General features: G+C 38.0%; 1 protein-coding gene and 1 long non-coding RNA gene across 3 annotated transcripts in view; one reads left to right on the top strand and one right to left on the bottom strand.

Annotated features, from left to right (window-relative positions):
- Positions 1-27266, top strand: part of LOC307104965 — a 544872-nt gene that overhangs the window by 308691 nt on the left and 208915 nt on the right. The window lies entirely within an intron of this gene.
- Positions 1-27266, bottom strand: part of PHIP (PHIP subunit of CUL4-Ring ligase complex) — a 149630-nt gene that overhangs the window by 40695 nt on the left and 81669 nt on the right. The window contains exons 18-24 of one of the 2 annotated variants that reach the window (XM_079780278.1): positions 24618-24755; positions 23748-23931; positions 19309-19423; positions 10995-11135; positions 9101-9177; positions 7153-7384; positions 936-1055 (exon numbers count right to left, since the gene is read on the bottom strand). In XM_079780278.1, coding sequence (XP_079636404.1) covers positions 936-1055; positions 7153-7384; positions 9101-9177; positions 10995-11135; positions 19309-19423; positions 23748-23931; positions 24618-24755 — 1007 coding nt within the window. Of the gene's footprint in view, positions 1-935; positions 1056-7152; positions 7385-9100; positions 9178-10994; positions 11136-19308; positions 19427-23747; positions 23932-24617; positions 24756-27266 lie in introns of both variants that reach the window. The other variant, XM_079780277.1, reaches the window with a different exon arrangement.

The raw sequence follows: 27266 nt of genomic DNA, 5'->3' as shown, positions 1-27266 counted from the left end.
CAACAACTAAAAAGACAACTTGGACATTTTGATAGCAATTACACACTTTCTGACCATCTTGAAACAGTATGTTAAATATGATATAACCAAGCATTTTCTTGATATGGCAGTATCTGTTAGGATCTATCATTGTACTAAATTACAACAATGTGGTAATGTTCTGTACCCTTAAAAACTTCTTTGGCAAATAGGGTCTCTACATGAATTATTTTAGGCTGTTCATTAGTTACTCTTGCAATATAAAGTTTTTGTTTTCCTTCTTTTACTATCAACTGCCACCTGCTACTTTCTATAGCTAATTAGTATGCTTTGCTAAAGAAGCCAGTTTTAATTCCTGATTTCTTATCGTTCATAGGATTATCTACTGCACACCAGATAATCCTATCTCTTAACATTTATGCAAGGAGACATGAATCCCTGAGTGGGAAACTTTGATCTAAGATCATACATTTTTCATTTCATAGTCCAAAGTGTATAGTCAAATCATGGCGAATCACATTTTCTTAAAATGAAATATTTCTTATTCTAAAATAATAGAACTTTTTAGAGATCTAAGAGACAAATTATGAACATTGTATTTAAATAAAACTTATGAATTAAATTAAAGCAAAATACTGAAGTCTTACACAAAAAATATATTTTAATTTAAAAAAACTGGCAACAAAAGTCTATTATTAAAAATAAATGGTAGTTTTTAAAATGTCATCAAAATTTCCATTTTGACAATTATTTTGATTTATAATATTTACAGAAATCTCAAAAAAGATGATCATTAGCACTTCTCTCCTAACTTCACTTTTTCCAAACATAGCTACAAACATCCAGAATGCGATACTTTAAGAAACTGCAATCTTCTAGAGTTCTGTTTCTAGAGCTATTAAAATGTTTAAAGTAATTTGAAAAAACAAAGGATGTTTTTAAAAGTTTAAACGTACCTCATCACCCATCTGTGGTACAAATGGACATCTTCGGGGAAGAGTATCTGTAATCCATGTTGAAGGCAACCATTCTTCTAATGTCAATCCATTTTCCGTTAGTTCTCCTACCGCCAATCTCTAAGGTTTAGAAAGTTTAAAGTAGTTATCGTAAAAGCATTCATTTGTAATCTGTGTTTTAAAATAACTATAAAGGTATTTAAATAAATAAAGGGAATCATTGTACAACAATGTATATTCTTTAGGTATTAAAAAGCTATTCTGGAAAGATGGCAGTAGTGGCAGTATAGTATTCAATCTCTCCAAATCACTGCGCATACACACAAAAAATCAACACAAAAAGCTAGATAATCTAAAACCTACAGACAACATTCGCAACAAAACTAAGTGACAAGATATTCCCATAAACATCAAAGTATATGCTCTGTGTAGTCTCCCTTTCTCTCAAAGTTCGATCAGTTTTATAAACTTTCCATGTAGCAAAGCAAAGCATATTTGATGGTTTGTTTTTTAAATCCTAGTCATAATGTGTTCATAACAACTAAGATATTCTCATATGGGCTAACTCATGTAAGACACAGAAGTCTAATTGTTTCCATGGCTGGGCATTATACTTCTATATAGCCCAAGAATACTCCTCTTCCCTTTTTAAAATAGCCATTTCTCACTCTTGGCTCACAATTAGCTTCTAACAAAAACAAAAACAAAAAAAATTTTCTTCCGATTTTTCCCAAACAAAATGCTGTTAAGCCAGTTACCTTACTTTTAAATTTTTGTGGATAAATATAAAAGTAGGCCTCTGAGAAAACTTATTTTCTAAGTGATGAGGAGGACTAGAGTACAACAGGTTAGAAAGGATCACTTAGAAAATATGTTTAATATAAAATATGTGATAAATATAAAACTAGGCCTTTTAAACTTTGCTGCTCACCCACAAGTGGCCATCATGGTCTGAATGTTGTTACCTTAGACTTAGGAAAAATGGACTTTGAAACCTAATATTTATAAGCAGAGAAACTTCATGCAATTGATTAAAACTGTTTGGTTCTGTGTTTATATACATAAGATTCTAAATTTTATTCTCTTGTGTTTTTTAAAAAAGAAGACAGTTACTACTCAGTTAATGCAAGTTCACTGTAAGAAGCAATGTCATAATGGGGTATCATAGAACACTATTTGTAACAGTACTGTTACAGCTGCTACTCAATATCCATTTTCCTCTTCATTAACCATATCTTCCTAGAGAGTAAGGAAGGAAAAAAAGATGGGCATTTACTGCATGTGACATGGGTCTACTGGAGATTTTTAGTCAGAAGAGTGATAGGATCTGACTTGCATTTTAAAAGAATCACTCCAGATGCACCAGAGTGGGAATTTTCAAATTATGGCCCACAGTCCAAGCCCAGTCTGCTATCTACAAATCAAATTTTATTAGAGCACAGTCATATTCATTCATTCATTCATTCATTCATTCATTCATTCATTCATGTATTGTCTATGGCTGCTTTCAGGCTACAATGGCAGAATAGCTGGAACTCTACAGAAAAAGTTTGTCAATACCTGCTTCATAGAATAGACTCTAAGGGGGAAAGGGAAGAAGTAGAAAGAATGATGGAAGGCTACTGCAATAAATCAAGTGAGAGTTCATGGTAGCTAACACTAGTGACAGCAGAAATGGTGAAAACAATTAGATGCTGAACTTATTTAAAAGAAAGAACCACAATAATTCCGATGGACTGGATGTACAATATGAAAGAAAAAGCGGAATTAAGGATAACAGCAAGGTTTTGGAATGAGATGAGGAGGACCAGAGTACAACAGGCTACAGAGGATCACTTAGAAAAGTTTTGTATGTGTAAGATTTGCCATGTTAAGTCAGATGACACCTGAACAGTTATTTTATCCACAGGGTTTCTGAGTAGCCATTGTTACTATGTACTGCATCAAAGTTAGATCCACAAATTTTATCAGTTTTATATATTGAGGTTTTAAGTTAAAGTATATTTTTAAAAAGGTGTCCTTTGACTTAATAACGAGAAAAAACAAGTACAAAAAAAAAATCTAAAAATTATTAATCCCAGCCTCAGTATGGACTCTCAATTATACTAGACAAGTATTTCTTCCCATAAGGAAAATTCTATGTTGACTGGGATAGCTAACCACTCTTACATAAAGCCAGATAAATTGGACATTACACAGGAATAACTATACTTATAACTGTAAGACTATGGCATAGCCAAGAATCATTTTGACAATAAATTTTGTTCACCAATAATTCTTAGAACACCTATAATTTTTGGTTAAAGTAGATTTCTGTCACTTAGTATTTAAAACCACTTAGGGAGTAAAATGCACTGAATATGCCTCAAAATTCTAGCCTAATGATGAGATTTGTTTTAAATTTTGGAGATATGGGTAATTAATTTTTTTTCTATCCACAGAAATTCTTCTAGGCCCAACTCAAATCTTATTTCTTCTGAAAGTCTTATCTAAAACTCTAAAGTAAGATATCCCCATTTGGTTTCTGATTTATTATCTTTAAACATTATCTGGCAACTAAACATATGATATTTCTTCTATTTTTACCTTAGGGGATTCAAGCAACTTGTTAGTCACACATTATTTTTAGCGTAAGGATTAATTATGTCTTACATATCATTTTATCCACTGTATTGCTTTATAAATAATAAGCACACAATAAAAATTTATTGATCTGGTTTCCAGAGCCCCTAAAACCATAAGGGATATATGTCAGATACCATCTGAGATTTCTTTACTTCCTCTTTGGATAATTCTATTTTCTTATAAGCATTCTCTGTAACTGCCTTACTGATTTTCTTGCTTAATTGAAACAGAATTAGTCATATGGAAAATATTTTAATAGAAGCAATAATATCATTGCTTAATGATCTCTTATTTTCCAACTCTACAACTCTATGCATAAAAAGGGAAATACCGTATTTTCCAGTGTATAAGACGACTGGGCATATAAGATTTTCCTGGGTTAAAAAGTCGTCTTATATGCCAGAAAACACGGTATTTGGTAAGCTCTTTTTTGGGGGAAGGGTAGATTTCTCTTTCAACAATCTACCCTATTTTCCGGCGTATAAGACGACTTTTTAACCCAGGAAAATATTATACGCCCAGTCGTCTTATACGCCAGAAAATACAGGATTACTTGAGATAACAAGAAGACTACGTAATAAGGACAATTCTACCCACTGTTGGGTCTACTAGTAGGCTAGCACCAAACCATGTGAACAAAATCCAAATGAAAGGAAATGGCCTATAATATCCTAGACTTACTATATTTTTTATTTAAAAAAATATTTTTATTGATTTCAGAGAGGAAGGGAGAGGGAGAGAGATACATCAATGATGAGAATCGATTGGCTGCCTCCTGCACACCCCCACACTGGGGATTGAGCCTGCAACTTGGGCATGTGCCCTTGACCGGAATTGAACCCGGGACCCTTCAGTCCACAGGCTGATGCTCTATCCACTGAGCCAAACCAGCTACGGTGTAATCTTACTATATTTTAAATCTGTCCCACATAAATTTAGTGGCAGATAGATCCTGTTAGAATACTACTGGTATAAGCAAAACAGTGAAATTAAAATATACCAAACAGTAATAGCGGATACAAATGCAGCCTTGTATGAAGGAGCCCAAGGTATTAGTTTGTAGATGATTATCAATCAAAGGAGACCACAAAGTACAAAAGAATTATGTTTTCACAGTGCAAAACTCAAAGGTGCATCAGAGTTGTCTTGAGCTTAAAAAAAAAAAGTGTTAACCTTATTAGTGAGATACATGGCTAAATAAGGTTTCTTTAACCAATCTACCACACAAAATAATGGGTCCATATACATTTATCATCACTGACAAGAGAGAAGACGAAAACTGATCAAAAGCATGGTATTCTCTTTGGTAAATCTTCCCCAGACAAAAGAAAAGGAAATGACAAAAAGAATAGTAGGAAGTGGAATCCAAATTAAAGTAATTCCTAACTATAAAGCTGAAATAAATAAGAGCTCAATGGAGACATCCTATATAATAAAAGGCTAATATAATATGCAAATCAACCAAACAGCAAAATGACCAGTTGCTATGACGCACACTGACCATCATGGGGCAGATGCTCACTCAATGCAGGAGCTGCCCCCTGGTGATGTGTACTCCCACAGGGGGAGTGCCGCTCAAAAAGAAGCCGAATAACGGCTGGCGAGCTCAGCGGTGGTGGAGGGAGCCTCTTCTGCCTCCAGGGCAGTGCTAAGGATGCCTGACTGTCATGGGGAGTGGGCCTAAGCTGTCAGTCAGAAATCCCCCGAGGGCTCCCGGACTGTGAGAGGGCACAGGCTGGCAGAGAACCAACCCCCTACCCCGCCCCGAGTGCACGAATTTCGTGCACCAGGCCTCTAGTATAAAATAAACACTTAAGACAAATTTAAAGTATTCTTTAAAACTTTCAAAGCTCTCTGGGGATAAAGACCCTAAAAGTGTCCCTAGTATTAAATTCTACAAATGACAGCCTAAGGACCATGTGATTATGGCTCACATACTATATAAATTGGTAAAGGCTTGTTACAGTAGTAGTATCCTACTTTATATTTATAATAGAGGCCCGGTGCACAAAATTCGTGCACGGGGGGCGATGTCCCTCAGCCCAGCCTGCACCCTCTCCAATCTGGGACCCCTCGAGGGATGTCCCACTGTCCATTTAGACCTGATCCCGGTGGGATCGGGCCTAAACGGGCAGTCTGACATCCCTCTCACAATCCAGGACTGCTGGCTCCCAAATGCTCGCCTGCCTGATCAGCCCCTAACCGCTTCTGCCTGCCAGCCTGATCACCCCCTAACCACTCCGCTGCCAGCCTGATTGATGTCTAACTGCTCCCTTGCCAGCCTGTTTGCCCCCAACTTCCCTCCTCTGCTGGCCTGGTCACCCCTAACTGCCCTCCCCTGCAGGCTTGATCGCCCCCAACTGCCTTCCCTTGCAGGCCTGGTCCCTCCCAACTGCCCTCCCCTGCTGGCCATCTTGTGTCCACATGGGGGCAGGATCTTTGACAACATGGGGGCAGCCATCTTGTGTGTTGGAGTGATGGTCAATCTGCATGTTACTCTTTTATTAGATAGGACAGAGGCCTGGTGCATGGGTGAGGGCCAGCTGGTTTGCCCTGGTGTCCCGGATCAGGGTGGGGGTTTCCTTGGGGTGTGGAGCGGCCTGGGCGAGGGGCCTTTGGTGGTTTGCAGGCTGGCCACGTCCCCCGGCGACCCAAGCAGAGGCCCTGGTATCTGGGATTTACTTAACTTCTACAATTGAAACTTTGTAGCCTTAAGTGGAGGACTGGGCTGGCCAGTGTGTGCGGAAAGCTTGATTTCCTCCATTGCTGCAGCCATCTTGGTTGGGTTAATTTGCATACTCGCTCCTGGTTGGCTGGTGGGCGTGGCTTGTGGATGTAGCAGAGTGATGGTTAATTTGCGTATTACTCTTTTATTAGATAGGATTAGAGGCCCACACCAGCGGGGTACCTCAGCCTGGCCTGTGCCCTCTCACAATCGGGACCCCTTGGGGAATGTCAAACTGCCAGTTTTGTTTGGCCCTATCTCCACAGGCCAGACAAATTTTGCCATTCTTATTCCAGGTGATGTTCTCCCTATGCCTTCTGTTTATTTTCAGCAATACAAATAAGGGTGGTTAAAAGGTAATGGCAATTAAAAGACTAATAAACTGTATATTTTGTAGCATTTTTAAAAACAAATAAATCCCACGGGAGCGTCGAGAAAAATCTGCTCATGTTATAGACTGAATGTTTAGTATTTTGAAAATAATTAATTCTACAGAAAACACTCTCATAAGGTAAACATTTAAACCTGAATAAACGAAATATATTTTGGTATACAGTTAAGTCTTCACTGTTGTCAACAGGTTCTCTGACTTACAAAGTCGAAATGACGTATAATAAAACCAATTTATAAGAGGCTAATTAATATAAACAAGAGTTAAGTTCCTACAGCATCTCATACCATTACATCAAATGGATATTAAATGAAAAATTATTCAAGGACCTGCTGTACTATTTTACTACTGTGTACTTCTAAATTTTTTCTATTACTCTTTGCTGGTACACCTCAACAATGTTAATGTTCATAAACTGCACTTTTAAAATGTGTGCTTTGTTTTCATAGAAAACATTAGTTTATATATAAATTAACCTTTTGTTTTCTTTCTTTGGGATTCTTTTTCTTTGGTGATATTGGTCCATCTTTTTCTTCATGTATTTTTTTCCTTTCCTTTTTAATCTGCTTTTGTTTCTGTTTTTCAGATTCTTCTTCTTCATCTGAACTGCTTTCTGCTTTCTTGGTTTTATGCTTAGGAATTTTCTTTGGTGGCTGCAAATTAATTCCTGCATCTGCTGTCCAGTCAGAATAATCACTGGAGTAGTCACTAGAAAAGAAAAAAAAAATAGTTAAAACACACACAGAGACAAAATACATGTTAAGACTGTTTTATAAAAATGCAAAAAAAAAAAAAAAAAGGATTATAATAAAGAGAAATGACAAAATAGACAAAATAGTACATATTAATGAACTAAAAATATTTCCTTAACTTTCAACTCATTATCTCCTAAACAGTTTCTTAAAATTCTATAGGCTTAACTTACTTAAATATCTAAAAAAAAAAATTATGATAAATAAGGCCACAGCTTTTTGTTGTTGTTAGTCCTCACTTGAGGATATTTTTCCATTGATTTTCTGGGAGAGTAGAAGATAGAGGGAAAGACAGAGACACACATTGATGTGAGAGAAACATTGATTGGTTGCCTCCTGTGCAAGTCCAGGCCGGGGAGGAGTCTGCAACCTAGGTATGTGCCCTTGACCAGAATCAAACCTGGGACCCTTTGGTCCACAGGCTGACACTCTATCCACTGAGCCAAACTGGCTAGGACAAGGCCACAGCTTTAATTGAAACAATGAATTTAAGTGCCTTCTGTGATTTTAGCCAAATTAATTTATGAGTGCTTCATATGTTCAAAATATTGTGGGGCATGCAAAAACAAGAAGCAGAATCATCTTCCTCAATTCTTGTAACAGTAGAAAGACAGCCCTGGACAGCACAGGAGGTATCAATACTGAGGAGGAAGTATAGGGATTACTTTTTTTTGAGAGATGAGAGCTCTTGCCAGGGGGATTATGTTGAGCACTGATGTCCTCATAGCAAGATCAGAAGTATTTTTGCTCAGTGAAAAGGTTGTGATTGAGCAACACTGAGCATTTATATATCTTAGATATATCTTATGCTTCAAAGCATGAGAGCATTTATATATCTTAGATATATCTTATGAGCATTTATATATCTTAGATATACCTAACTATAAAATTGAGAGCCCATGTTCTTTATAAAATTGCCCACAAGAAAATATTTGTTTCACAGCCCTGTTTCAAATGCAGGAAACTACCAGATATAACCATGAGCACTTGCATATCATTTCTATTATGGACATAGGAAAGCCCTTGATTCTAACATTGACATAAGGAATTCTTATAGCTTCCACCCTCATGGTTTCTCTGACAATTGTATATTAAAAGCTACTGCTGCTAAGGAACAAGTGTGAGGAGCTAAACATAATTATCATCTCCAGAGGCTACACTCCTTCTTGCTACTAAGTTCTTACAAAGTCAGCCAAGAATATCAGCCCTGTAATAATGTGAATTACTACTATAAGAAGTTGAAGGAATCCTCACTTACATGACCAAATGGGGTGGTGATAACAGGAAAAAGAAAAACTTATTCTCACTGCTGGAAAAAATTATTAACAAATTCCACTATATAAGATAGTTAATTCTATAAGATCTCATTACTTTCATAATTTAATGCTCAAATATTTCTCAAAACCCGTAATGAAACTAATTCAGTGTTAAAATAATAACATTCAATAATAAAATATCACCTAAAAGATAAAGCATCTTTGTAGATCTAGCTGCAATAACCAAAATTTTTCCTAGTAGAGAAAACGTCAGATATAAAATCTAAATTTTAGTTGACTACAAAATATCTCTGAAGAAGGAACAACTGTGAAATCAGACTGATACAAAAGAATCTTCAGCTTTCTAAAGAGTTTAAATTAATTACATTTGGAGAAATAAAAATTTATTAAATTACCTAGAACTGCCATCACTGTGCCATGCTCTCTCTTCTTCTTCAGAGGTTCCACCACTAACAGCAACAACTTCACCTTCCTGTGAGATATGGAATATATATTTTATTGTGCAATTTTATAAAATAACATTCTATGATTATAGAAAATATCAGTATTATCTAATATTACCAATCAAAGCAGAATATTTAAATAAAAACCTGGTATATATTAGTTGCAAAATACAGGCCTTTTTTATACAAAAATTATTCAATGTATTTAATAATTATTAAATATATCCAAATTATTAAATGTATCCAAGCATGTACTATTTAATATTGGATTCAGAGCACTCTCTTGGATAAATAACATACATGGTAGGACAAAAGTAGGTTCATATGTAAAACATATTAATAAATAATACAAGGATAAACAGTGCTTCATGTACTTACAACTATAAACCTACTTTTGCCCCCACCCCATATTTTATTTGTTGTTTTTAGAAGATTTATCACTTCTCTTCTAGATTGCATATCAAATTCCACAGTTGACAAAGCAAATAATTTTTTACCTCTTGCGCCTTTGTTAAAATTTAAACTTTTTAAAAAAATAGATGCTTTTGGAAGCTTAAAATTATAAACTTTTATGTATTATAATTATTATTATAAAAATGGCTTTATTATACAAAAAAAAAATTCCTGTCTGGTATTATTTTGTCCAAATGGTACAGGATTAAAAACTACTCAAACACGGTTTGTCTTTAATCTTTATTTACTATAACTGAAAAATCTAAACAAATGATCTGATTATTCCCACCCTTAGTATATTACTTCTTTAAAGAGGAAGAAGATATATTGCTAAATACAAAATAGCCACTATCTGGAAATATAAAATATTTGAACCAAAATCAGCATTTTCCCCATTAATAATACATTGTACCTAAGGTGATATTCTGTTCTTAATTTACTGCTCTAGAAATTTATTTAATTGCTCTAAAAGGACGGTAAAGCACAAATTAGTTTGAACATAAAGAATTAGTAAATTTTTCTTATGTAACAAATGCACCTGAAAATACATAAGATTCTAGTAAGCTGATTCATATTTAAAATGTTTTCTAGAATATAATGCTAAGTGACATAAGTCAGCCAGAAAAAGCTAACAGCCATATGATCTCACTCACATGTGGGATATAAAACTGAAACTCGTGAACTGAAACGATGTTTGGTTGCTAGAGGAAAGAGGATAGGGGGAGAAGGGGATCCTAATATATGGTGACAGGAGATTTGACTTTGGGTGGTGGATACACGGTGCAATATACAGATCTTATAACATAGAAACCTACACCTGAAACCTATATTATCATATCGAACAATGTCACGCCAATATATTTAATTACAAATAAATTACCTAAAAAATATTTTCTAGAAACTTAATATTTAAAAAATACTATAAACCTTTAAAAAATATAGAAACATTTTATAAGGCAAATAACTTGCTGACATACATTTTATGTTTTGTATACATATCTAAATTGTCATGAGTTGAGTTTATGTAATTAGTAAATGTGGTCTCTTTACCAGATTAGACATATCATTTTGACCTGGCCATACTAAGACCTAAGCCACCAGAGACTAAATTTTAAATCATGGGTAGAATACTCTCAATTTGAGTTAATATTGCCCTATGCATATAAAATATACTCGGGAAATTCCCATATGTTGTGCATCTGAGATTATGCATAAGTGTGCCACGCCTGGAACATACATAGCAGGTCTTCAGTAAATGGAAGCTATCACTAATATTATAAGGCCCATGTTTGAGCTACATCTATAAATTTATCAATTAATGTGAAGAATGAAAGTCATAGTTTTTCAAAAAAGTAAAAATGAAAACAAATGTATGCATGTGGTAAGATCTTACATCTGAAGAGCTAGTGCCATTTTCTATCTCTTCTGAAGGTCTAGGAATCTCTTCCAATGCAGATCTGGTACAATAACTATGTTGATTTGCCTGTTGCTTTTTGGATTCTCCAAGATCCAGGAAATGCTCATGGGCATGATTCTGGGGAAAAAGTAAATTAAATTTATTTACAGAATGTTTAAAGAGCTAACTTTTTACTTTAAAAGTTGTATTTCTTAATTATAAAAAATCCATACATATTTATATTATATTACATAAACTAGATTAGACTACCTGTTCAAATATTTTATTATATCAAGCAAAATCACAGGTTTGTGTATGTTGAAATTCACTTGCTAATTGATGTTATCAAAATTTTGCTTTTGACTAATACGGATTTAAGTATTCATAATAAACTAAGCCTAACATTGAATTCTCACATACCCACACAAAACCAAACCTATAAAACAAATATGAGAAAGAGGACCACAGACTGTGAGGCATATTGATAGAGGCAAACTAGAAACCAAAAAGGTGATCACTAAACTACCTTGTCACTATGAGACTCGAATATCAGGTGGCTAGCTCTCTTTCTTCTAAATACAGATAAATGTGAAAAAAGTTCTGCAGCAGATGAAAACACAACAGTCACAAAAAAATTTTTTTTATAAAGTCCAACATGGTGACAGAAATAAAACTCAATAACCTAAGCATTTAAACCTGCCCTGGTCGGTGTGTGCAGTGGTTAGAGCGCTGGCCTGCACACCAAAGAATCACTCGTTAGATTCTTGGTCAAAAGCGCGTACCTGGGTTGCGGGATTGCTCCCTGCCCTCGGTCGGGGCAAGTGTGCAACCAGTTGATTTGTCTCTCTCATATCAATGTTTCTCTCTCCCCCGCCCCTCCCTTTCACACTCTGAAAAGCAATAGAAAAAAAATATCCTCAGGTGAGGAATAAAAAGAACAAAAAAAACTACACTTAAAATAAAGGAAAAATAGATTACTTTCAAAAAGATACTGACATCAGACTTATATCACACAATAAATCATACAATAAGAAAAAGGAACAGTTGATGGAAAATAACTTTGAACTTATATTACATTCATACTTTTTTCCCTTCTTATTAAACTTTCTGGTCAAGTTTTCATTAAAATGTACTGATTTAAAAACTAACTTAAAACTGTCACACACACAAAAATAAATAAATAGTCCACAAAAATATTCTCCTTTCCCTAAAGATTTTATTATGCAATATTATCATTAACCAGTCTTTTATATTAAATGTAAATGGCCAATTGAGAAAACCAGTTCTGAGATGTTCTCCCACCAATGATTAAGATGGGGTGGCAGGTATTAGGAATAAAAAACATTTAGTCTCTTGAGCTTTCTGGGCAGACTTGATGATTTTGATAACTCCACCAGCCTTCTTATCCACTGCTTGTATATTTGTGCACGGGGGTGGGGGGTGGGCTCCCCTCAGCCTGACCTGTACCCTCTCCAATCCGGGAGCCCTCGGGGGATGTCCAACTGCCAGTTTAGGTCCAATCCCTGCAAGATCGGGCCTAAACTGGCAGTTGAACATCCATCTCTCAATCCGGGACCTCTGGCTCCTAACTGCTCACCTGCCTGCCTGCCCTAACCACTCTGTCTGCCTGTCTGATCCCCCTAACTGCCCTCCCCTGCTGGCCTGGTCACCCCTATTAACTTTTGTTTTTAATCTTATCCCCTTCACACACAATTGTATTTGACTTCCTTATTGGCTTCTCCCTCTCACACAATTTTTCTCTCTATGTAACTAACACTTTTTCCTACTGACTCATCATTTATAAACTTTTGTTTTCTCCTTATTTCCTACTTCTGTTCCATCATCCTTCTTCCCATCTTTCTCCTACCCTCCCTGTCTCCTTCTTTCCTTTATCTTTACCCTTCCCTTCCCTCCCCTTTTCCTTCCTTCCTACCTTAATGTTTTTTCTTCACTTCCTCCCTCGGACCTGCTTTGCTCCCTCCCCCATTTCTTCCTTCTTCCCATTCTCCTTTTAAGCTCTACCACCACCCCTTTAAAACATTTCTTCCATCCCTCTTCCTCTCTCATCCTACCTTTCCCATACATTCTTCTCTCCTTACTTCCACAGTTTTAATATCTATCTACCTGCCTAATTATTCACTATTGTCTGTTTTTTCTTTTCTGACTACTTCTTTTAAAATCTGTCCCAGTACACAACTATACGTGATTTTCATTATAGCTCCTACAGTTCACTAATACATCCTTTCCTTAACTCTGCTGTCTACTGACTTGTTTATAAAGTTCTTTCCTCCCTCCTTCCCCACCCCCACCTCCCTCACTCTTTTTACAGGCTAATTAAACATTTTATGCTTTTTGTCCTGTCTTCGTACTGACTTCTTTTGTCTCTGGGACCTGTAGCCGCCTCTGTTTGGTCACTAGGGCCCCTCTCGCATTGGCTTGGAGGGGCCGAGCAACGATGCAGCTGTGTCTTGCCTACCTTGGCCAGCGGCTCCCCCCTCCGAGTTGGGGGAGGGTCCTGCGGGGCCAGGGCCCATCACAGGGACCGCTGCGTTAAGTGTGCGCATGAGAGGCTTTTCTCCCATTGCGTGCCTAAGGGAGGGGACGCGGAGGCCTTTCCCTTCCCTAGCGTGCCCGCTCCCATGCCTTGAGCAGCTCTCCGTCAGCTCCCGTCCCGAATTTGCAGGCAACAGGTGTGACTGCGCAGGCAACGGGCGTGCTTGTGCAGGCACGGTTGGGGTCCGGCTTGTCCTCGGGGGGCATTCCGCCCAGGATGCGAGCCCCCGTCCAGGTTGGACCAAGCAGATGAATGGATGGACGGCTGGAGAAAGCCACGGCAGCTTCCCTGTGGTGGGGCTGGGTCCGTGCAGTGGGAGGAGGCTTCGAGGTTGTGCGTTTGGGAGGATCGACAGGCGTCTCGGGGCCACCTTGTGTGTCTGTGGAGGTGGGATCCCGTGTTGTTTACCCGGTGGCCCGTCCAGGTCTGGTGCCTTTCCTCGACGTCCACTCCCTGTCGTCACGCCCGGGCCCTTCCTTCGTGTTGGGTCCACACCCTCTCAATTTGTGTGTGCGACCCCTCCCGGGCGTCACCGCTGACGCGTGCACCCCTCGGTTGATGTCTGCCGACCACGCCCCTAGAACTGGCCTTCTCCCGTGCGGGTGTCACCCCTTGCCCCCCTCCCCCACCTGGAGGTGGGGGTGGGGGAGGGCGTTGGTGGCGCCCCGGGCAGAGTGCTCTCAGATGGGGCGCAGTGTCGCGGGGGTGTTTGTCGGGTGCGTGCACCCAGGAGAAAAAGGGGACTCCAGTGCGGGGCGGGGGACGCAGCCTCACTTGCCCCGCCCGGCGCCATGGGCAGGGAAGCAAGCCTCACGCAAGTCCCCCTGCTGCGACGCAGCCTGTTGAATAGTCATGACATTATGGCATCCCGGACAAATTTGCATATTATTTCTTTATATATATCAGTGATGGGCAACCTTTTGAGCTTGGTGTGTCAAACTTCGCCAAAAAACTGAGCATAACTCGGGTAGTGTGTCACTTTGAGGAAAAAACTAACTCCAAGACTCTAGTCGCAAATGTTTCATCCTCAGGAGCAGCAAATGTTTCATCCTCGGCATGCGGCCACGTGTCATCAGAAATGGCTATGCGTGTCAGTGCTGACACGTGTGTCATAGGTTCGCCATCACTGATATATATATAGATAGGTTATATATATATATATATATATAGATTTAAACCCAGAATTTTCCATCTCATGTCACAAACAGCAAAACGGCCCAGAGAAGAATAGTCAAAGAAGCTCTCAACACACATGGGTTCTCCAGGAATTATATCAGCAATGACAGCATCACCAGATTTCACGAATTTGGTACCATCTTCTAACTTCTTCCAGAAAAGCAACTAATTCTCTTTAGCTCAGCAAACTTGCAACCAATGTCAGGTGTGATAATCCAGCACAGGAGCATAGCCAATGCTGATTTGGCCTGGATGGCTCAGGATAATCACCTGAGCTGCCCACCTGCTTCCATTCGTGTGTTATTTTTGCTGTCACCAGCCATGTTACCACCACAAGTATCTTTGACACACATTCTCGACATTGAAGCCTACACTGTTCCCAGGAAGAGCTTTGCTCAAAACTTCATGGTGCACTACAACAGTCTTTATTACGGTTCTAAAAGTGACTGGAGCAAAGGTGACCACCATGATGGGTTTGAGAACACTAGCTCTTGCCTCACATGGGACAGTACCTCTATCACCAAATTTGTGGATATCCTGGAGGGTTAAGTGTGAGGGCTTGCCAGATGGATGAGTTGATAGAAGGATGCAATCCATAGCTTCAAGAGTCTGGTTCCAATGACACTGCCATCTTAACAGGTAATTTTCAATAGCTTGAATGAACCGCCTTACTATTTGCCCTTGGCTCCACTATGCTGTCACCATTCCAACCAGAAACTGGTGCAAATCCTACTGTGTAGGGGTTTTGTAGCCAATTTTCTTAATGTAGATGATGATTACTTAACTATTTTCTGGTAGCTGTTATAGTTATACAATGTCTCAGTGGAATCCATTTTATTAACACTTCATGTTCATTTTAAGGTGATTCTCTTTTTTTCCCCCAGAAACTTTCAAAATGTTTAGTGCTTAGTTGAGGTTTTAAATATTTTGGTTTTACATTATTTTTTCCTGATTTATCCTATTTGGCATATTAGTCAGAGGTTAGTTCTAGGAAATTCTAGTTCATTATTTTTTTAAAACTCTTTACCCCCTCTGTGTATTTTCTCTTCTTTCAAGACTCTAACTTTTTTATTAAATAACTTGAGGCCCGGTGCATGAAATTTGTGCATGGGGTGGGGGTCCCTCAGCCCAGCCTGCACCCTCTCCAATCTGGGACCCCTTGGGTGATGTCCGACGGCCAGTTTAGGCCCTGCGGGATTGGGCCTAAACCGGCAGTCAGTCATCCCTCTCACAATCCGGGACTGCTGGCCCCTAACCACTCGCCTGCTTGCCTGCCTGAATGCCCCTAACCACTCTGCCTGCCAGCCTGATAGCCCATTAACTGCTCCCCTGCTTGCCTGACTGACGCCTAACTGTTCCCCTGCTGGCATGATCATCCCCAACTGCCCTCCCCTGCTGGCCTGATCGCCCCCAACTGCCTTCCCCTGCGGGGCTGAGGGGACTGGGGGACTCCGGCTGGATGAGGCGGGGCTGAGGGGACTGGGCACTGCCATCTTGTGGCTGTGGGCGTCACCATCTTGTGAGGGCATGACAGTCAATGAGCATATTCCCTCTTTATTGGCTGTGGTTGCTGCCATCTTGTGAGGCGTAATGGTCAATTAGCATATTCCCTCTTTATTAGATAGGATACTTATACTACTACTTCTAATCTCACAAACTCTACATCATATACATAAATATATATTTGTTTTTTACATTTCCCTTATTCTCTCCATCATTTTACCCTTTGTTGATACATTCTGGGGGAGTACGTGACTTTCTAGCTTACCAACTCATTTTTTAGTGTTTTAATATTCTTTTATTCAACCCATCCACTGAGTTCGCAATTTCAATAACAATGTTTCATCTAGTAGAATCTTCTTCAAAACGACTTGTTGTTATATCAAGTTTTCAATAGCCCCTCCTATCTTTCTGAGAATACTATGCTGTTTTGAACATGTTCTGTGCATTTCATTACTTTCCCTATGTAAGTCATATAACTTCCTTAGCATTGTGGCTCCCTGCCCCCTATCGTGCTTTGGTTTCACTGTGTTAGGTAAGTAATGTTGCACTGGGGAAAGAGAGATAAAAACCTAAAATCTAGGTCTTGTTTTGTACTCCCCAAAAGGATTCTGGATGTGTATAAGGAGGGTGTATACCTTCAGTATAAAAATATCTGCAATATGAAACTGCAATCTGAATTCAACCATTCATATTCCTCAATCCATCACTACACTCTATTTCCTTCCCCACAACCAGCCTTGTCACTAAAACTCTTTCCTGCACTTCAGCTCTATTCTTGTTGGGGCAGCTATTAGTCATAGCAAAGAGAAATAAAAGACTTTCATATACTACAAGGACACAAGATTCTCCACACAGATTCTCTCTAAAAGGAATAATGCATGATTTAGTAAATTTTTTAAAAATTTGGGAAATATGTAAAATTATAAAAAAAAACTACTCAAACTATAATCTCATAAATGTTGAGTAATCCATTAAGAATGTAATGTACCCTGCTACTTTCACTTAAATATATTTACCTACTCAATTCCACTTCATTAAAAATTGCTATTTGTTCTATTTTGTAAAAGCTTTATCCACAATTCTATATTTTTTTAGGATAAATTTCAAGTCAAAGAACACAAACGTTTTTAATGCCTAAATAAATAATGCAGTGTAAGGGAAAACTGTTGACCAATATCTGTTCTCCCTTCTTGAAGAAAAAAATTAAAATTTTCTCTGACAAAGGTTCATGAGGCTAAATTTTGGCTAACAGGCCATCTGGCACAATGCTGCAAAGGAACTTCAAAGAACCTTCCTCAGGAGGGTATATGTGCCATTTACACCTTCTTCACTGATTTGATTCTCCATCCTATACTCTTAAATGAGGATGCTGATAGCTTCATTCATGAGATCAAATTCATACACAAAAGGGTCAGAAAAATTAAAGAAATTCAGTTCTTAACATTGAGGGCATACCAAGCCTGAACCACATACCGAGGCTTTTACATCAGAGAGAAATATATTTCCACCTTGTTTAAGCCACTATAATTTTGGTACCAAACCTACTGCCAAAATTCAGCTTCATAACTACTTTCTAAACAGTTTTTATATTTATACTTTCCATCTGCACAGTTAGTATTCTCTATTATTAAATATATTTTTATTGATTTCAGAGAGGAAAGAAGAGGGACAGAGAGATAGAAACATCAATGATGAGAGGGAATCATTGATTGGCTGCCTCCTGCACGCCCAACACTGGGGACTGAGCATGCAACCCAGGCATGTGCCCTAACTAGGAATGGAATTGTGACCTCCTGGTTCAATCGACCATTGAGCAGTAGCCTCTATTATTAGAATAAAAAAACACTGCAACTCTAAAATAAAATAGGACATCTCATTACTTGTACATCTGTGATCATCAATGTCAGAAGCCTAGTATGTGTGCACTCAAACATTTCTCCATTGAAAAAAAAAAAGAGGTTATATTATAAATATTACTGTTCTACTTGACTTTTTCATTTAACAGTAACGTTCTAGAAAAGGAGACTAATTCAGGTTTATGAAACTCAAATAATAAGAGGAAGAAGCATAAAGCTGGGTCAAGAAACCAGTTTTTCCCCCATATAGCTTTCCTCAATTTCAGATTCTAAAGCTTTGAAGCTAATCGATTTTAAAAAATTTAAGAATGTATAATTGTGATACCTTGACACTCAAGGAGGCAAGTATGTATCTCTCCCAGATTATTGCATGACCACCTGTAAAACACTGGTTCCAGTTTTTTGAGATTAGGGAGAGAAACCTACAGGTCAAACTAGTAGAGATAATTTACCTCTTTTAATGGAGGAAATAAGAACCATTACTTAGAACAGCATAACTGACTTAATTGTCTTCAATAACAAATCAGTGCAACACAGCAAAAATCAAACAAACGACAACAACCCCACAACCAAACAGGACCAATACAAAACCACAAAACTGTTTCACAGTATGCAACCAATGGCAGGGCTTAAAAACAAACAAACAAACAAACAAACAAAAAAACGAACTTGCCCTAGCCAGTTTTGCTCAATGGATAGTGCATCAACCTGTGGACTGAGGGTTCCAGGTTCAATTCTGGTCAAGGGCACAAACCCAGGTTGTGGGCTTGATCCCCAGTAGGGGGCATGCAGGAGGTAGCCAATCAATGATTCCTTCTCATCATTGTTTCAATCTCTCTCTCCTTCTCCCTTCCTCTCTGAAATCAATAAAAATATATTAAAGAAAAAAAAATATCTTGCTTAGGCTTCTGATATAATTTATTAGGTTTAATGGGTATATAAAAATTGCCATTTGGAGAAAAGGTATGCTACAAGGCAGGAAATGTACACTTGATCTTATCCAAAAGGCCGAGAGGTGATAGAAGGCAAGAAATGCAAAATAAAGTATTTTAAATGGTAAATATACTAGATAATACAAAGAGGAAATCAAGAAATAACTATATAATTTTACTTCATTAAGCATCCTATTTAAAAAGTTAACATTTTTTATTACAAAAGGGTCTTTAAAAGGTTACTAAACTTATAAAGCAAATATTACACATCAAAAGTAATTACTATTTACCTTTGAGACAGTAGGTGTTTTATTCTCTTTTGGAGCAGTGAAGTGTTTTCTTTTCTCTTCTGATCTATATGTCTTTATTTCTTCTTCTCCCTTTGCAGTTCTCCATTCTTCTTGCCTACTGAAAGAAAATTAAAAGCCACATGTTCATCTTGAATTTTTACAACTAATTTCTCACCTAAAGAGGTATTAGGTGTCAGAGAAGAAATGCTACTCTTAATGTTTTCTTTCCAGATAGAGGCATATGATAAATATTTCTGAGCTTATATTCATAGATTATGTGCTCTGGACATTTGGCATTAGGTGACTGAAACATGGGAAAGATAGACTGACTACTTGAACTTGATACTACTGTTTCTGCTATGTTTGTTGTCAAATCAAGTATTAGGTTCTGGAACATGATTATATTCCTGAGGTAACTGCTCTATAGAGTTAGAAATTGGATTTATGTTGGAAATATTACATCAGCATAGAGCTTATGCTGTGATAATCTTGTGTGCCATATAAATAGCTAAAATCCTAAAATAAATATAAATTAAAAAGGCACACAGAACCTTCAGGCTGAACGAACATAACCCAAAGCCCTGAAAGAACTACATTCTTTCCAGTGAAAGGCAAGTCAGCCGTCATCTACTGAAAAACTTCAACTCTATCCAGAATTCAGCTGAAATTGTACAACAGAAAATGCTGAGTAACATTAATTGTGAATTACAATGTCATGAAACCTGAACTCAGAAGGACACAATAAAAATTTTGACTTTTACATTAATTCTTTACAATTTTCAAGTTTTGGAACTATAATTTTTCCTGGAAATTTCATCACAGCTGTGACTTAACATTCAAATTTGGAACAGCTCTATAAAGTTAATTTTGTTTTTACTAGAGTACATTAATGTCATTTTACTTAACTGCAAAATCTCTTTTTCATCTGGTCATAATTCTGAGCGGAAAATAAAATGAGTTAATTTAAATCTTATGAAAATATTAGCCTTGATTTAATTGTTGTTAGTTCTTAGCAATTTATTTGTTGTTTTTTAAATTAAAATTTTTATTGAGATAACTGTAGATTCACATACAATCCTAGCTAATAAGAGTAACATGCAAATTGAACGTCACTCCAAGACACAAGATGGCCGCCCCCATGTGGTCAAAGATGGCTGCCCCCATGTGGACACAAGATGGCCACCACAGGATGGCCTGCAGGGGAGGGCAGTTGTGGGCAGTTAGGAGTGACCAGGCCAGCAAGGGAGAGCAGTTGGGGGGGACCCAGGCTTGCAGGGGAGGGCAGTTGAGGGGGACCAGTCCTGCAGAGGAGGGCAGTTGTGGGCGATCAGGCAAGCAGGGAAGGCAGCTAGGGGTGACCAGGCCAGCAGAGGAGGGCAGTTGGGGGGAGTCCAGGTCAGCAGGGGAGGCAGTTGGGGGGTACCAGGACTGCAGAGGAGGATAGTTAAGGGCAACCAGGCTGGCAGGGGAGGGCAGTTAGGGGTTACCAGGCCAGCAGGGGAGGGCAGTTAGGGGCAATCAGGCCGGCCAGGGAGCAGTTAGGCATTGATCAGGCTGGCAGGGGAGTGGTTAGGGGGTGATCAGGCTGGAAGGCAGAAGCAGTTAGGGGCAATCAGTCAGAGGCAGGTGAGCGGTTGGGAGCCAGCAGTCTTAGATTGTGAGAGGGATGTCCGACTGCCTGTTTAGGCCTGATCCCGGTAGGGGTCCCAGATTGGAGAGGGTGCAGGCTGGGCTGAGGGACACTGCGCGCACCTGTGCATGAATTTCTTGCACCGGGCCTCTAGTTTTAAGAAATAATAAGATTCCTTTATCCAGTTTTTCCCATGGTAATATCTTGCCAAACTATAGTACAATATCACAACCTGGATATTGACACTGATACAACCCATCAACATTCAAACCTCCCAAGTTTTACTTGTACTCGTGTATGTATGTTAGAATGTGATTACTTGTACCACATGTGTAGGTTTATGTATCCATCCATCACCACAGAGATCACTTGTTGTGCCTTTCTAATTATCATACCTATCTTTATCTCCTCTTCCTCAGCCCTTCTTCCCCCCAAGGTCTAGCCATCACTAGTATGTTCTCTATGTCTTTTTCTTATAGCAGAGTGGTATTCCATGCAGTGGATATACCACAGTTTGTTTAACCACACACCAATTAAAGAACATACCTGGGTTGTTTCTAGGTTTTGGCTATTACAAATAAAACTGCTATACACTGAGTGGCCACATTATTATGATCTCTGAACGCATAATAATCTGGCCACTCAGTGTATGTATGTGTGTGTGTGTGTGTGTGTGCGCGCGCGTGTGTGTGTATTAGAGACCTGGTGCATGAATCCATGCATGGGTGGGGTCCGGCCAACCTGGCCAGGGGGAGAGGACTTGGGCGGTTGGCCGGCCTGCCTGCTGGTCGAACTCCTGGTTGAGAGGACAATTTGTGTATTAGCCTTTTATTATATAGGATATACACTGAGTGGCCAGATTATTATGCGTTCAGAGATCATAATAATCTGGCCACTCAGTGTATATCATCAGTGTTCATGTTCTTTTGTGTGAACATAAGTTTTAATTCCTTTGGTATATATCCCCAAAAGGATAATCACTGGGAACTGCACATTTAGGTTTTTAAGAAGGGGAGAAGTGAACTAATTCTTGGAAGAAAAAAAACAGCTTAGCAATGTATATATTCTGCTCTGCATTTTAAAGAAGTAAACCAGCTGCTTCTCCATGGGGAGAAATACTGAGAAGCTCAATGTTACCTGTTATTGGAGTGCAGTATTAGAAAGCGCACTTTATGGCAAGTAAAAGCCAAATTGTTCATACACGATAAAGCCACAGCGGTATCAATTGTAAAAAGTAATATTCTGATTTTCTGTCTGTTTTATTCTTTCTTTTGTTTTCAATTACTTCACCCTCTAAACCCTAACGTTAGAATTAAAAAGTGGATAGGCATCCAACTAAAAATAAAGTGCAAGTTAATCTTTATTAAAGACATTTAGATATGTATATTTTCCATCAGATAAAGTTATTGTTCAAATGTATACCTTAGGTGTAGATTTAATCGTACCCTAACACAAATTTGAAGTATTATCCAATAAAAAAGCATTTCCTATATAAACATTCACATTCAAAAGTATTTAAGCATAGATGCTCCTCAACTTAAGATGGGGTTACATCCTGATACACTCATCATAAGTTGAAAATATGCATTTAATACATCTAAACTAACCAACATCACAGCTTAACCTAGCCTACCTTAAACATGCTCAGAACATAATTCCCTAAAAAACACTGGCAACATAGAGTATAGGATGTTTACTGTCATGATCACATATCTGACAGGGAGCTGCAACTCACTGCCACTACCCAACCAGCATCATGAGCAAATTATCATAGCACATATCACCAGTCCAAGAAAAGATCAAAATTCAAAATCTGAAGTACGGTTTCTACTGAATGCAAATCATTTTCACACCATCGTAAAGTAAAAAAATTTGTAAGGTAGAGACTATCTGTAAATAACTATTATCTTTTGAGTTTTTTAAGTAGAAAATCTTGCCCTAGCTAATTTGGCTCAGTGGATAGAGCATCGACCTGTGGACTGAAGGGTCCTGTGTTCGATTCCAGTCAAGGACACATGCTGGGGTTGCGGGCTCGATCCCCAGCAAGGGGCATTGTAGGAGGCAGCCGATCAATGATTCTCTCTCGTCATTGATGTTTCTATCTCTCCCTCTCCCCTCCTCTCTGAAATCAATAAGAAAAAAAAATAAAAAAATAGAAAATCCTAAAATCAAATTCACATTTTAATCTTCACATTTTTTTTATTATAGTGTAGTATTAAGAGTATGTAGTGCGCTGGGTTCAGATGGACCACATTCATAAATTACTAAAGAATCAAAAAGAACTGGTTTTAAAGTTCCCTTATAGCATGAGCCTCAAGAAAAAGATTATATCAAATCAATACTTTTAAATTTATACATGTATAATACATTTAAATACAAAATAGAATCATTTTAATATATAAACATATTTATATAATGTATGATCAATAAATAATTTTCATTATGCCTGTGAATGATATGAATAATGAATAAAGTCCATTGAAAATTTAATTATAACAAATTTCTGGAGTGTTTTAAGCTACAATTAAATAAGACAGATTAAGATTTAAATATGCTATTCAATAAATTTCATATTTAGTTAGTCCAAATTTATGATTTCCCCCGATTCACCTTAACACATCTTCCCTTCAGATCCTTTACATGACTCATTCTAGAAAAAAAATGGATTGAATTTTTTTATGATTATTTTAAAAGACTAGCTCTCAGATAAATTTAAAGTAAATTACAGTGCTGAAAAGGTACTTTTAAAACTATAATTAAAAATAAACACAAACAACTGGGGTACATAAGAATCCACAACTCCACTTACCTGGCTACACCAGCTGAAAGCTCCGGTACTACCACCCTTCGACTCCAAGCTACAAGATCCCGCTCTGTGGCTATTTCACTTCTTGGTGCATTGCTGTGCATTTGTCGTACTCCTTCAATCTGTCCACTCCGCCTTAGCCCAACATTTGGAGGTGAATGGACCTCTGAGGTAGAGCTTACAGAACCTTAGTAAAAAATATAGTAAGTTATATTTAGAGACACTTCTCCATTAGCTTATAATAGAAAAAAAAAATCTACACTAACTTCCACATGAAACTTCATATTGTGGCAAATAATACATTACCAAATCAGAAACTAAATCACAGGCAAAAGTTTAATAACAATAAAACATGTTTATTCAGTTGATTAGATATGTTAATAAGTTATAAGTATTGACCGTTAAGGCCCAAAGATGTAAAATAATTACTTTTTTAAAATGCTCACCATGTATTTTGGGGGGTAATGATATAAAAAGCAGAAACAGACAAACCCAAGGACATTTATGGTTCATAAATTTGCTTTAACTTTTCTCTTAAAGTTTAATAATATACAACAAAGTGATTAGTTGTTTGAGAATGTGGCTCTTAATAAATTTCATAAATTACTGAATACATTTATTTTTGAAGTTTTTCTAAGTTCTACATGATTATTATGGGGTATTTGGAAGAATAAACATATTAAAAATTCTATCTACAGTTTAAAACCTTACATTAGGAACATTAGGTCATTAAATATTTTTCAAAAACATTATCATTTTGGCACCTAGTATTTCATTTTATAGATGTACAATAATTTGTTTAATCTCGTCTCTACTGTTAAAAATTTACTGTTTCGGGTTTTTAACATTTCACTTAAAAGCATCACATCTTACCTCTACTTAAACGGCTGGTATTACTGACACCTGCTTCACCAGAACGCCTCAGGTCTTGCTCTTGTTGTAGTCTTTGAATCATGCTGTCCAGTGGGCTGATCTCCTGATTCACTTGCTGACTTAAAACTTGGTTCAGTCCTATGTAATAAGACACAAAACGCTAAGAATACTTTAGTCAACTATTCAAACCATTTCACTCATTTACCTCACTTTGAGTCCAGAAGTAAACGTAAACTTTGCTTGAGAAGATCTAAAATGATCAACAGTAAATAATGGGAGTAAATGGAAACATGTCCCCATCAATCTTAATCTATTGAAAACTGAAATGATGATGATATCTGAGTGTTTATCATGATTAAGGCACTCATATATATAATCATCACAATAACTCAATTAGTTATGTATGATTAACTCTAATTTGCAAGTAAGAAAGCCAAAATAAATACTTAACCCTTTGCACTCGCTTGCTTTTTTCTCAATTCCTGCTACCGATGTCACACTCGACATCCGAGTGCAAAAGGTTAAAGCCATATAACAGGATTTCATCTTAGAGATCATAGTTGTGTTGTTTTTTTAAGGCAAATCTGATTACCTACTTTATATAAAAAATAAATCTTTACAGCTTAATTATTCAACAAATTCTTGAGTGTCTATTATGTGCTAGGAACTATGCCAAAGAACTGAGGATCCAGTGGTGAATAAGAAACATCAAGGTCCCTGACCTTCAGGAAGCTAACATTGTAAAAAATGTTTAAATAAAGATGATGGTGAGAAAGAGAAAATAGGGAAGGGAGATGGGAACTAACTATGGTGAATCACAAAAGTCAAAGAAGCTCTCCTTGAGAAGGCAGCATTTGAGCTAACACTTGAAGAAGAAGAAGAATTAGTAATCCATGTGGGGAGGTAGAATAAGAACACTCCAGATAGAAGGCCAAGAGTCGATACAAAGACGCTGAGGTAGGACGGAACTTAATGTGTTTTAATCCACTCTACTTTTCCAGCATCAACTCTCACCTGTACCATATGCAACTACTTGACTCTTACTCTTATGGGATAAACATCTTTATGCTTTGACCATAATACTTTCACTTCAAATATACACGTGATTATCACTATCTTATCCTTTAAGCACCAACTAAAATGGTATCTCCATGACATTTCATCTGTGAAACCTTCCCAAACTATCCCTGAAAAAATTAGCTGTTATTCTCTTTCATTTAATCAAACAATATGTACATTTATATCTCAAGTGTTCAGCCAATACAGAAAGGAAGTCCAAAAGCATGGGTTCCTCAAAAGCCTGGACTGACTTATTTATCTTAATATTCTAATTCTAAATATAGCACAAAGCTAGATATACAAATATGTTCAATCCTGCTCAATGAATAAAATAATATTTAAGTGTCATGAAATATAGGAAAGCACTGACATGAGACTTGAGAAGGGAGCAATTAATATGAGGTGTGAAGGTATAGAAGAGAATATTTGATGAGATAAGACTTTTAACATGGTCTAGGAAAAGAAGACACAAACGATATCCTACAGTAAAGAAGTATTAATGCCTGGCTGGTGTGACTCAGTGGTTGAGCACTGACCTATGAACCAGGAGGTCACATTTCGATTCCTAGTCAAGGCACATACCCAGGTTGCAGGCTCTATCCCCAATAGGGGGGCATGCAGGAGGCAACAAATCAATGATTTTCTCTCATCAATGATGTTTCCATTTCTCTCTCCCTTCCTCTCTGAAATGAGTAAAAAATATATATATTAAAAAAAAAAAAAAAAAAAAGTCCTAACCGGTTTGGCTCAGTGGATAGAACGGACTGCGGACTGAATGGTCCCAGGTTCAATTCTGGTCAAGGACATGTACCTTGGTTGTGGGCACATCCCCAGTAGGGGGTGTGCAAGAGGCAGCTAATCGATGTTTCTCTCTCATCGATATTTCTCTCCATCCCTCTCCCTGCCTCTCTGTAAAAAAAATCAATAAAATATATATTTTTAAAAGTATAGCAACGAAGGTACAAAGAAAGGGATACATGTATTAAACTTATCCTATCCAATAATAGAGTAACATGTAAATTACCATCACTCCGCTACGTCCACGACTGGGCGGAGGGAGGCTGGGGGGCGGGACTCAGGATGGCCTATCCGGCCATTGAGAGGCACAGATCCGCTGCCACTGAGGAGGGCTACCCTGCTGTTGAGAGGCCAGGCCAGATCCGCGGCCGCTGAGGGGGCCTGCCGCGGACACCCAGCTGCGCCTCTCAACGGCAGGGTAGCCAGGTGTCCGAGGCAGCCCCCCTCAGCGCCTCTCAACAGCAGGGTAGCCCCCCTCAGCGGCCGCGGACCATCAAAAGTGGGGGAGCTGGGTGCCTGGTGCACCAGCGGACAGGCACCCAGCTCCACCGCGAAAAGCCAAAGCGTGTAGGGGACCCTACACGTGCATGATTGAATCATGCACTTGGCCTCTACTAATGTTATAAAATAAGAGAAAACTAAAAATCAGTATGATAAAATAATTTATCCAAGATCACAAAGATAGAAAGTGGTAAAAGAAGAAAGAGGTAAATGTTAACATGCCTATGGATGCTTCTTTCCTGGTATGCTGCTAGCAAAACATCTCATGTATAAATAATCATGAGTAATTTT

This window comes from Cnephaeus nilssonii (assembly GCF_951640355.1).
Source record: "Cnephaeus nilssonii genome assembly, chromosome: 9".
NCBI classification, from domain to species: Eukaryota; Metazoa; Chordata; class Mammalia; order Chiroptera; family Vespertilionidae; genus Cnephaeus; species Cnephaeus nilssonii.
This window is presented reverse-complemented; position numbering and strand designations above follow the sequence as displayed.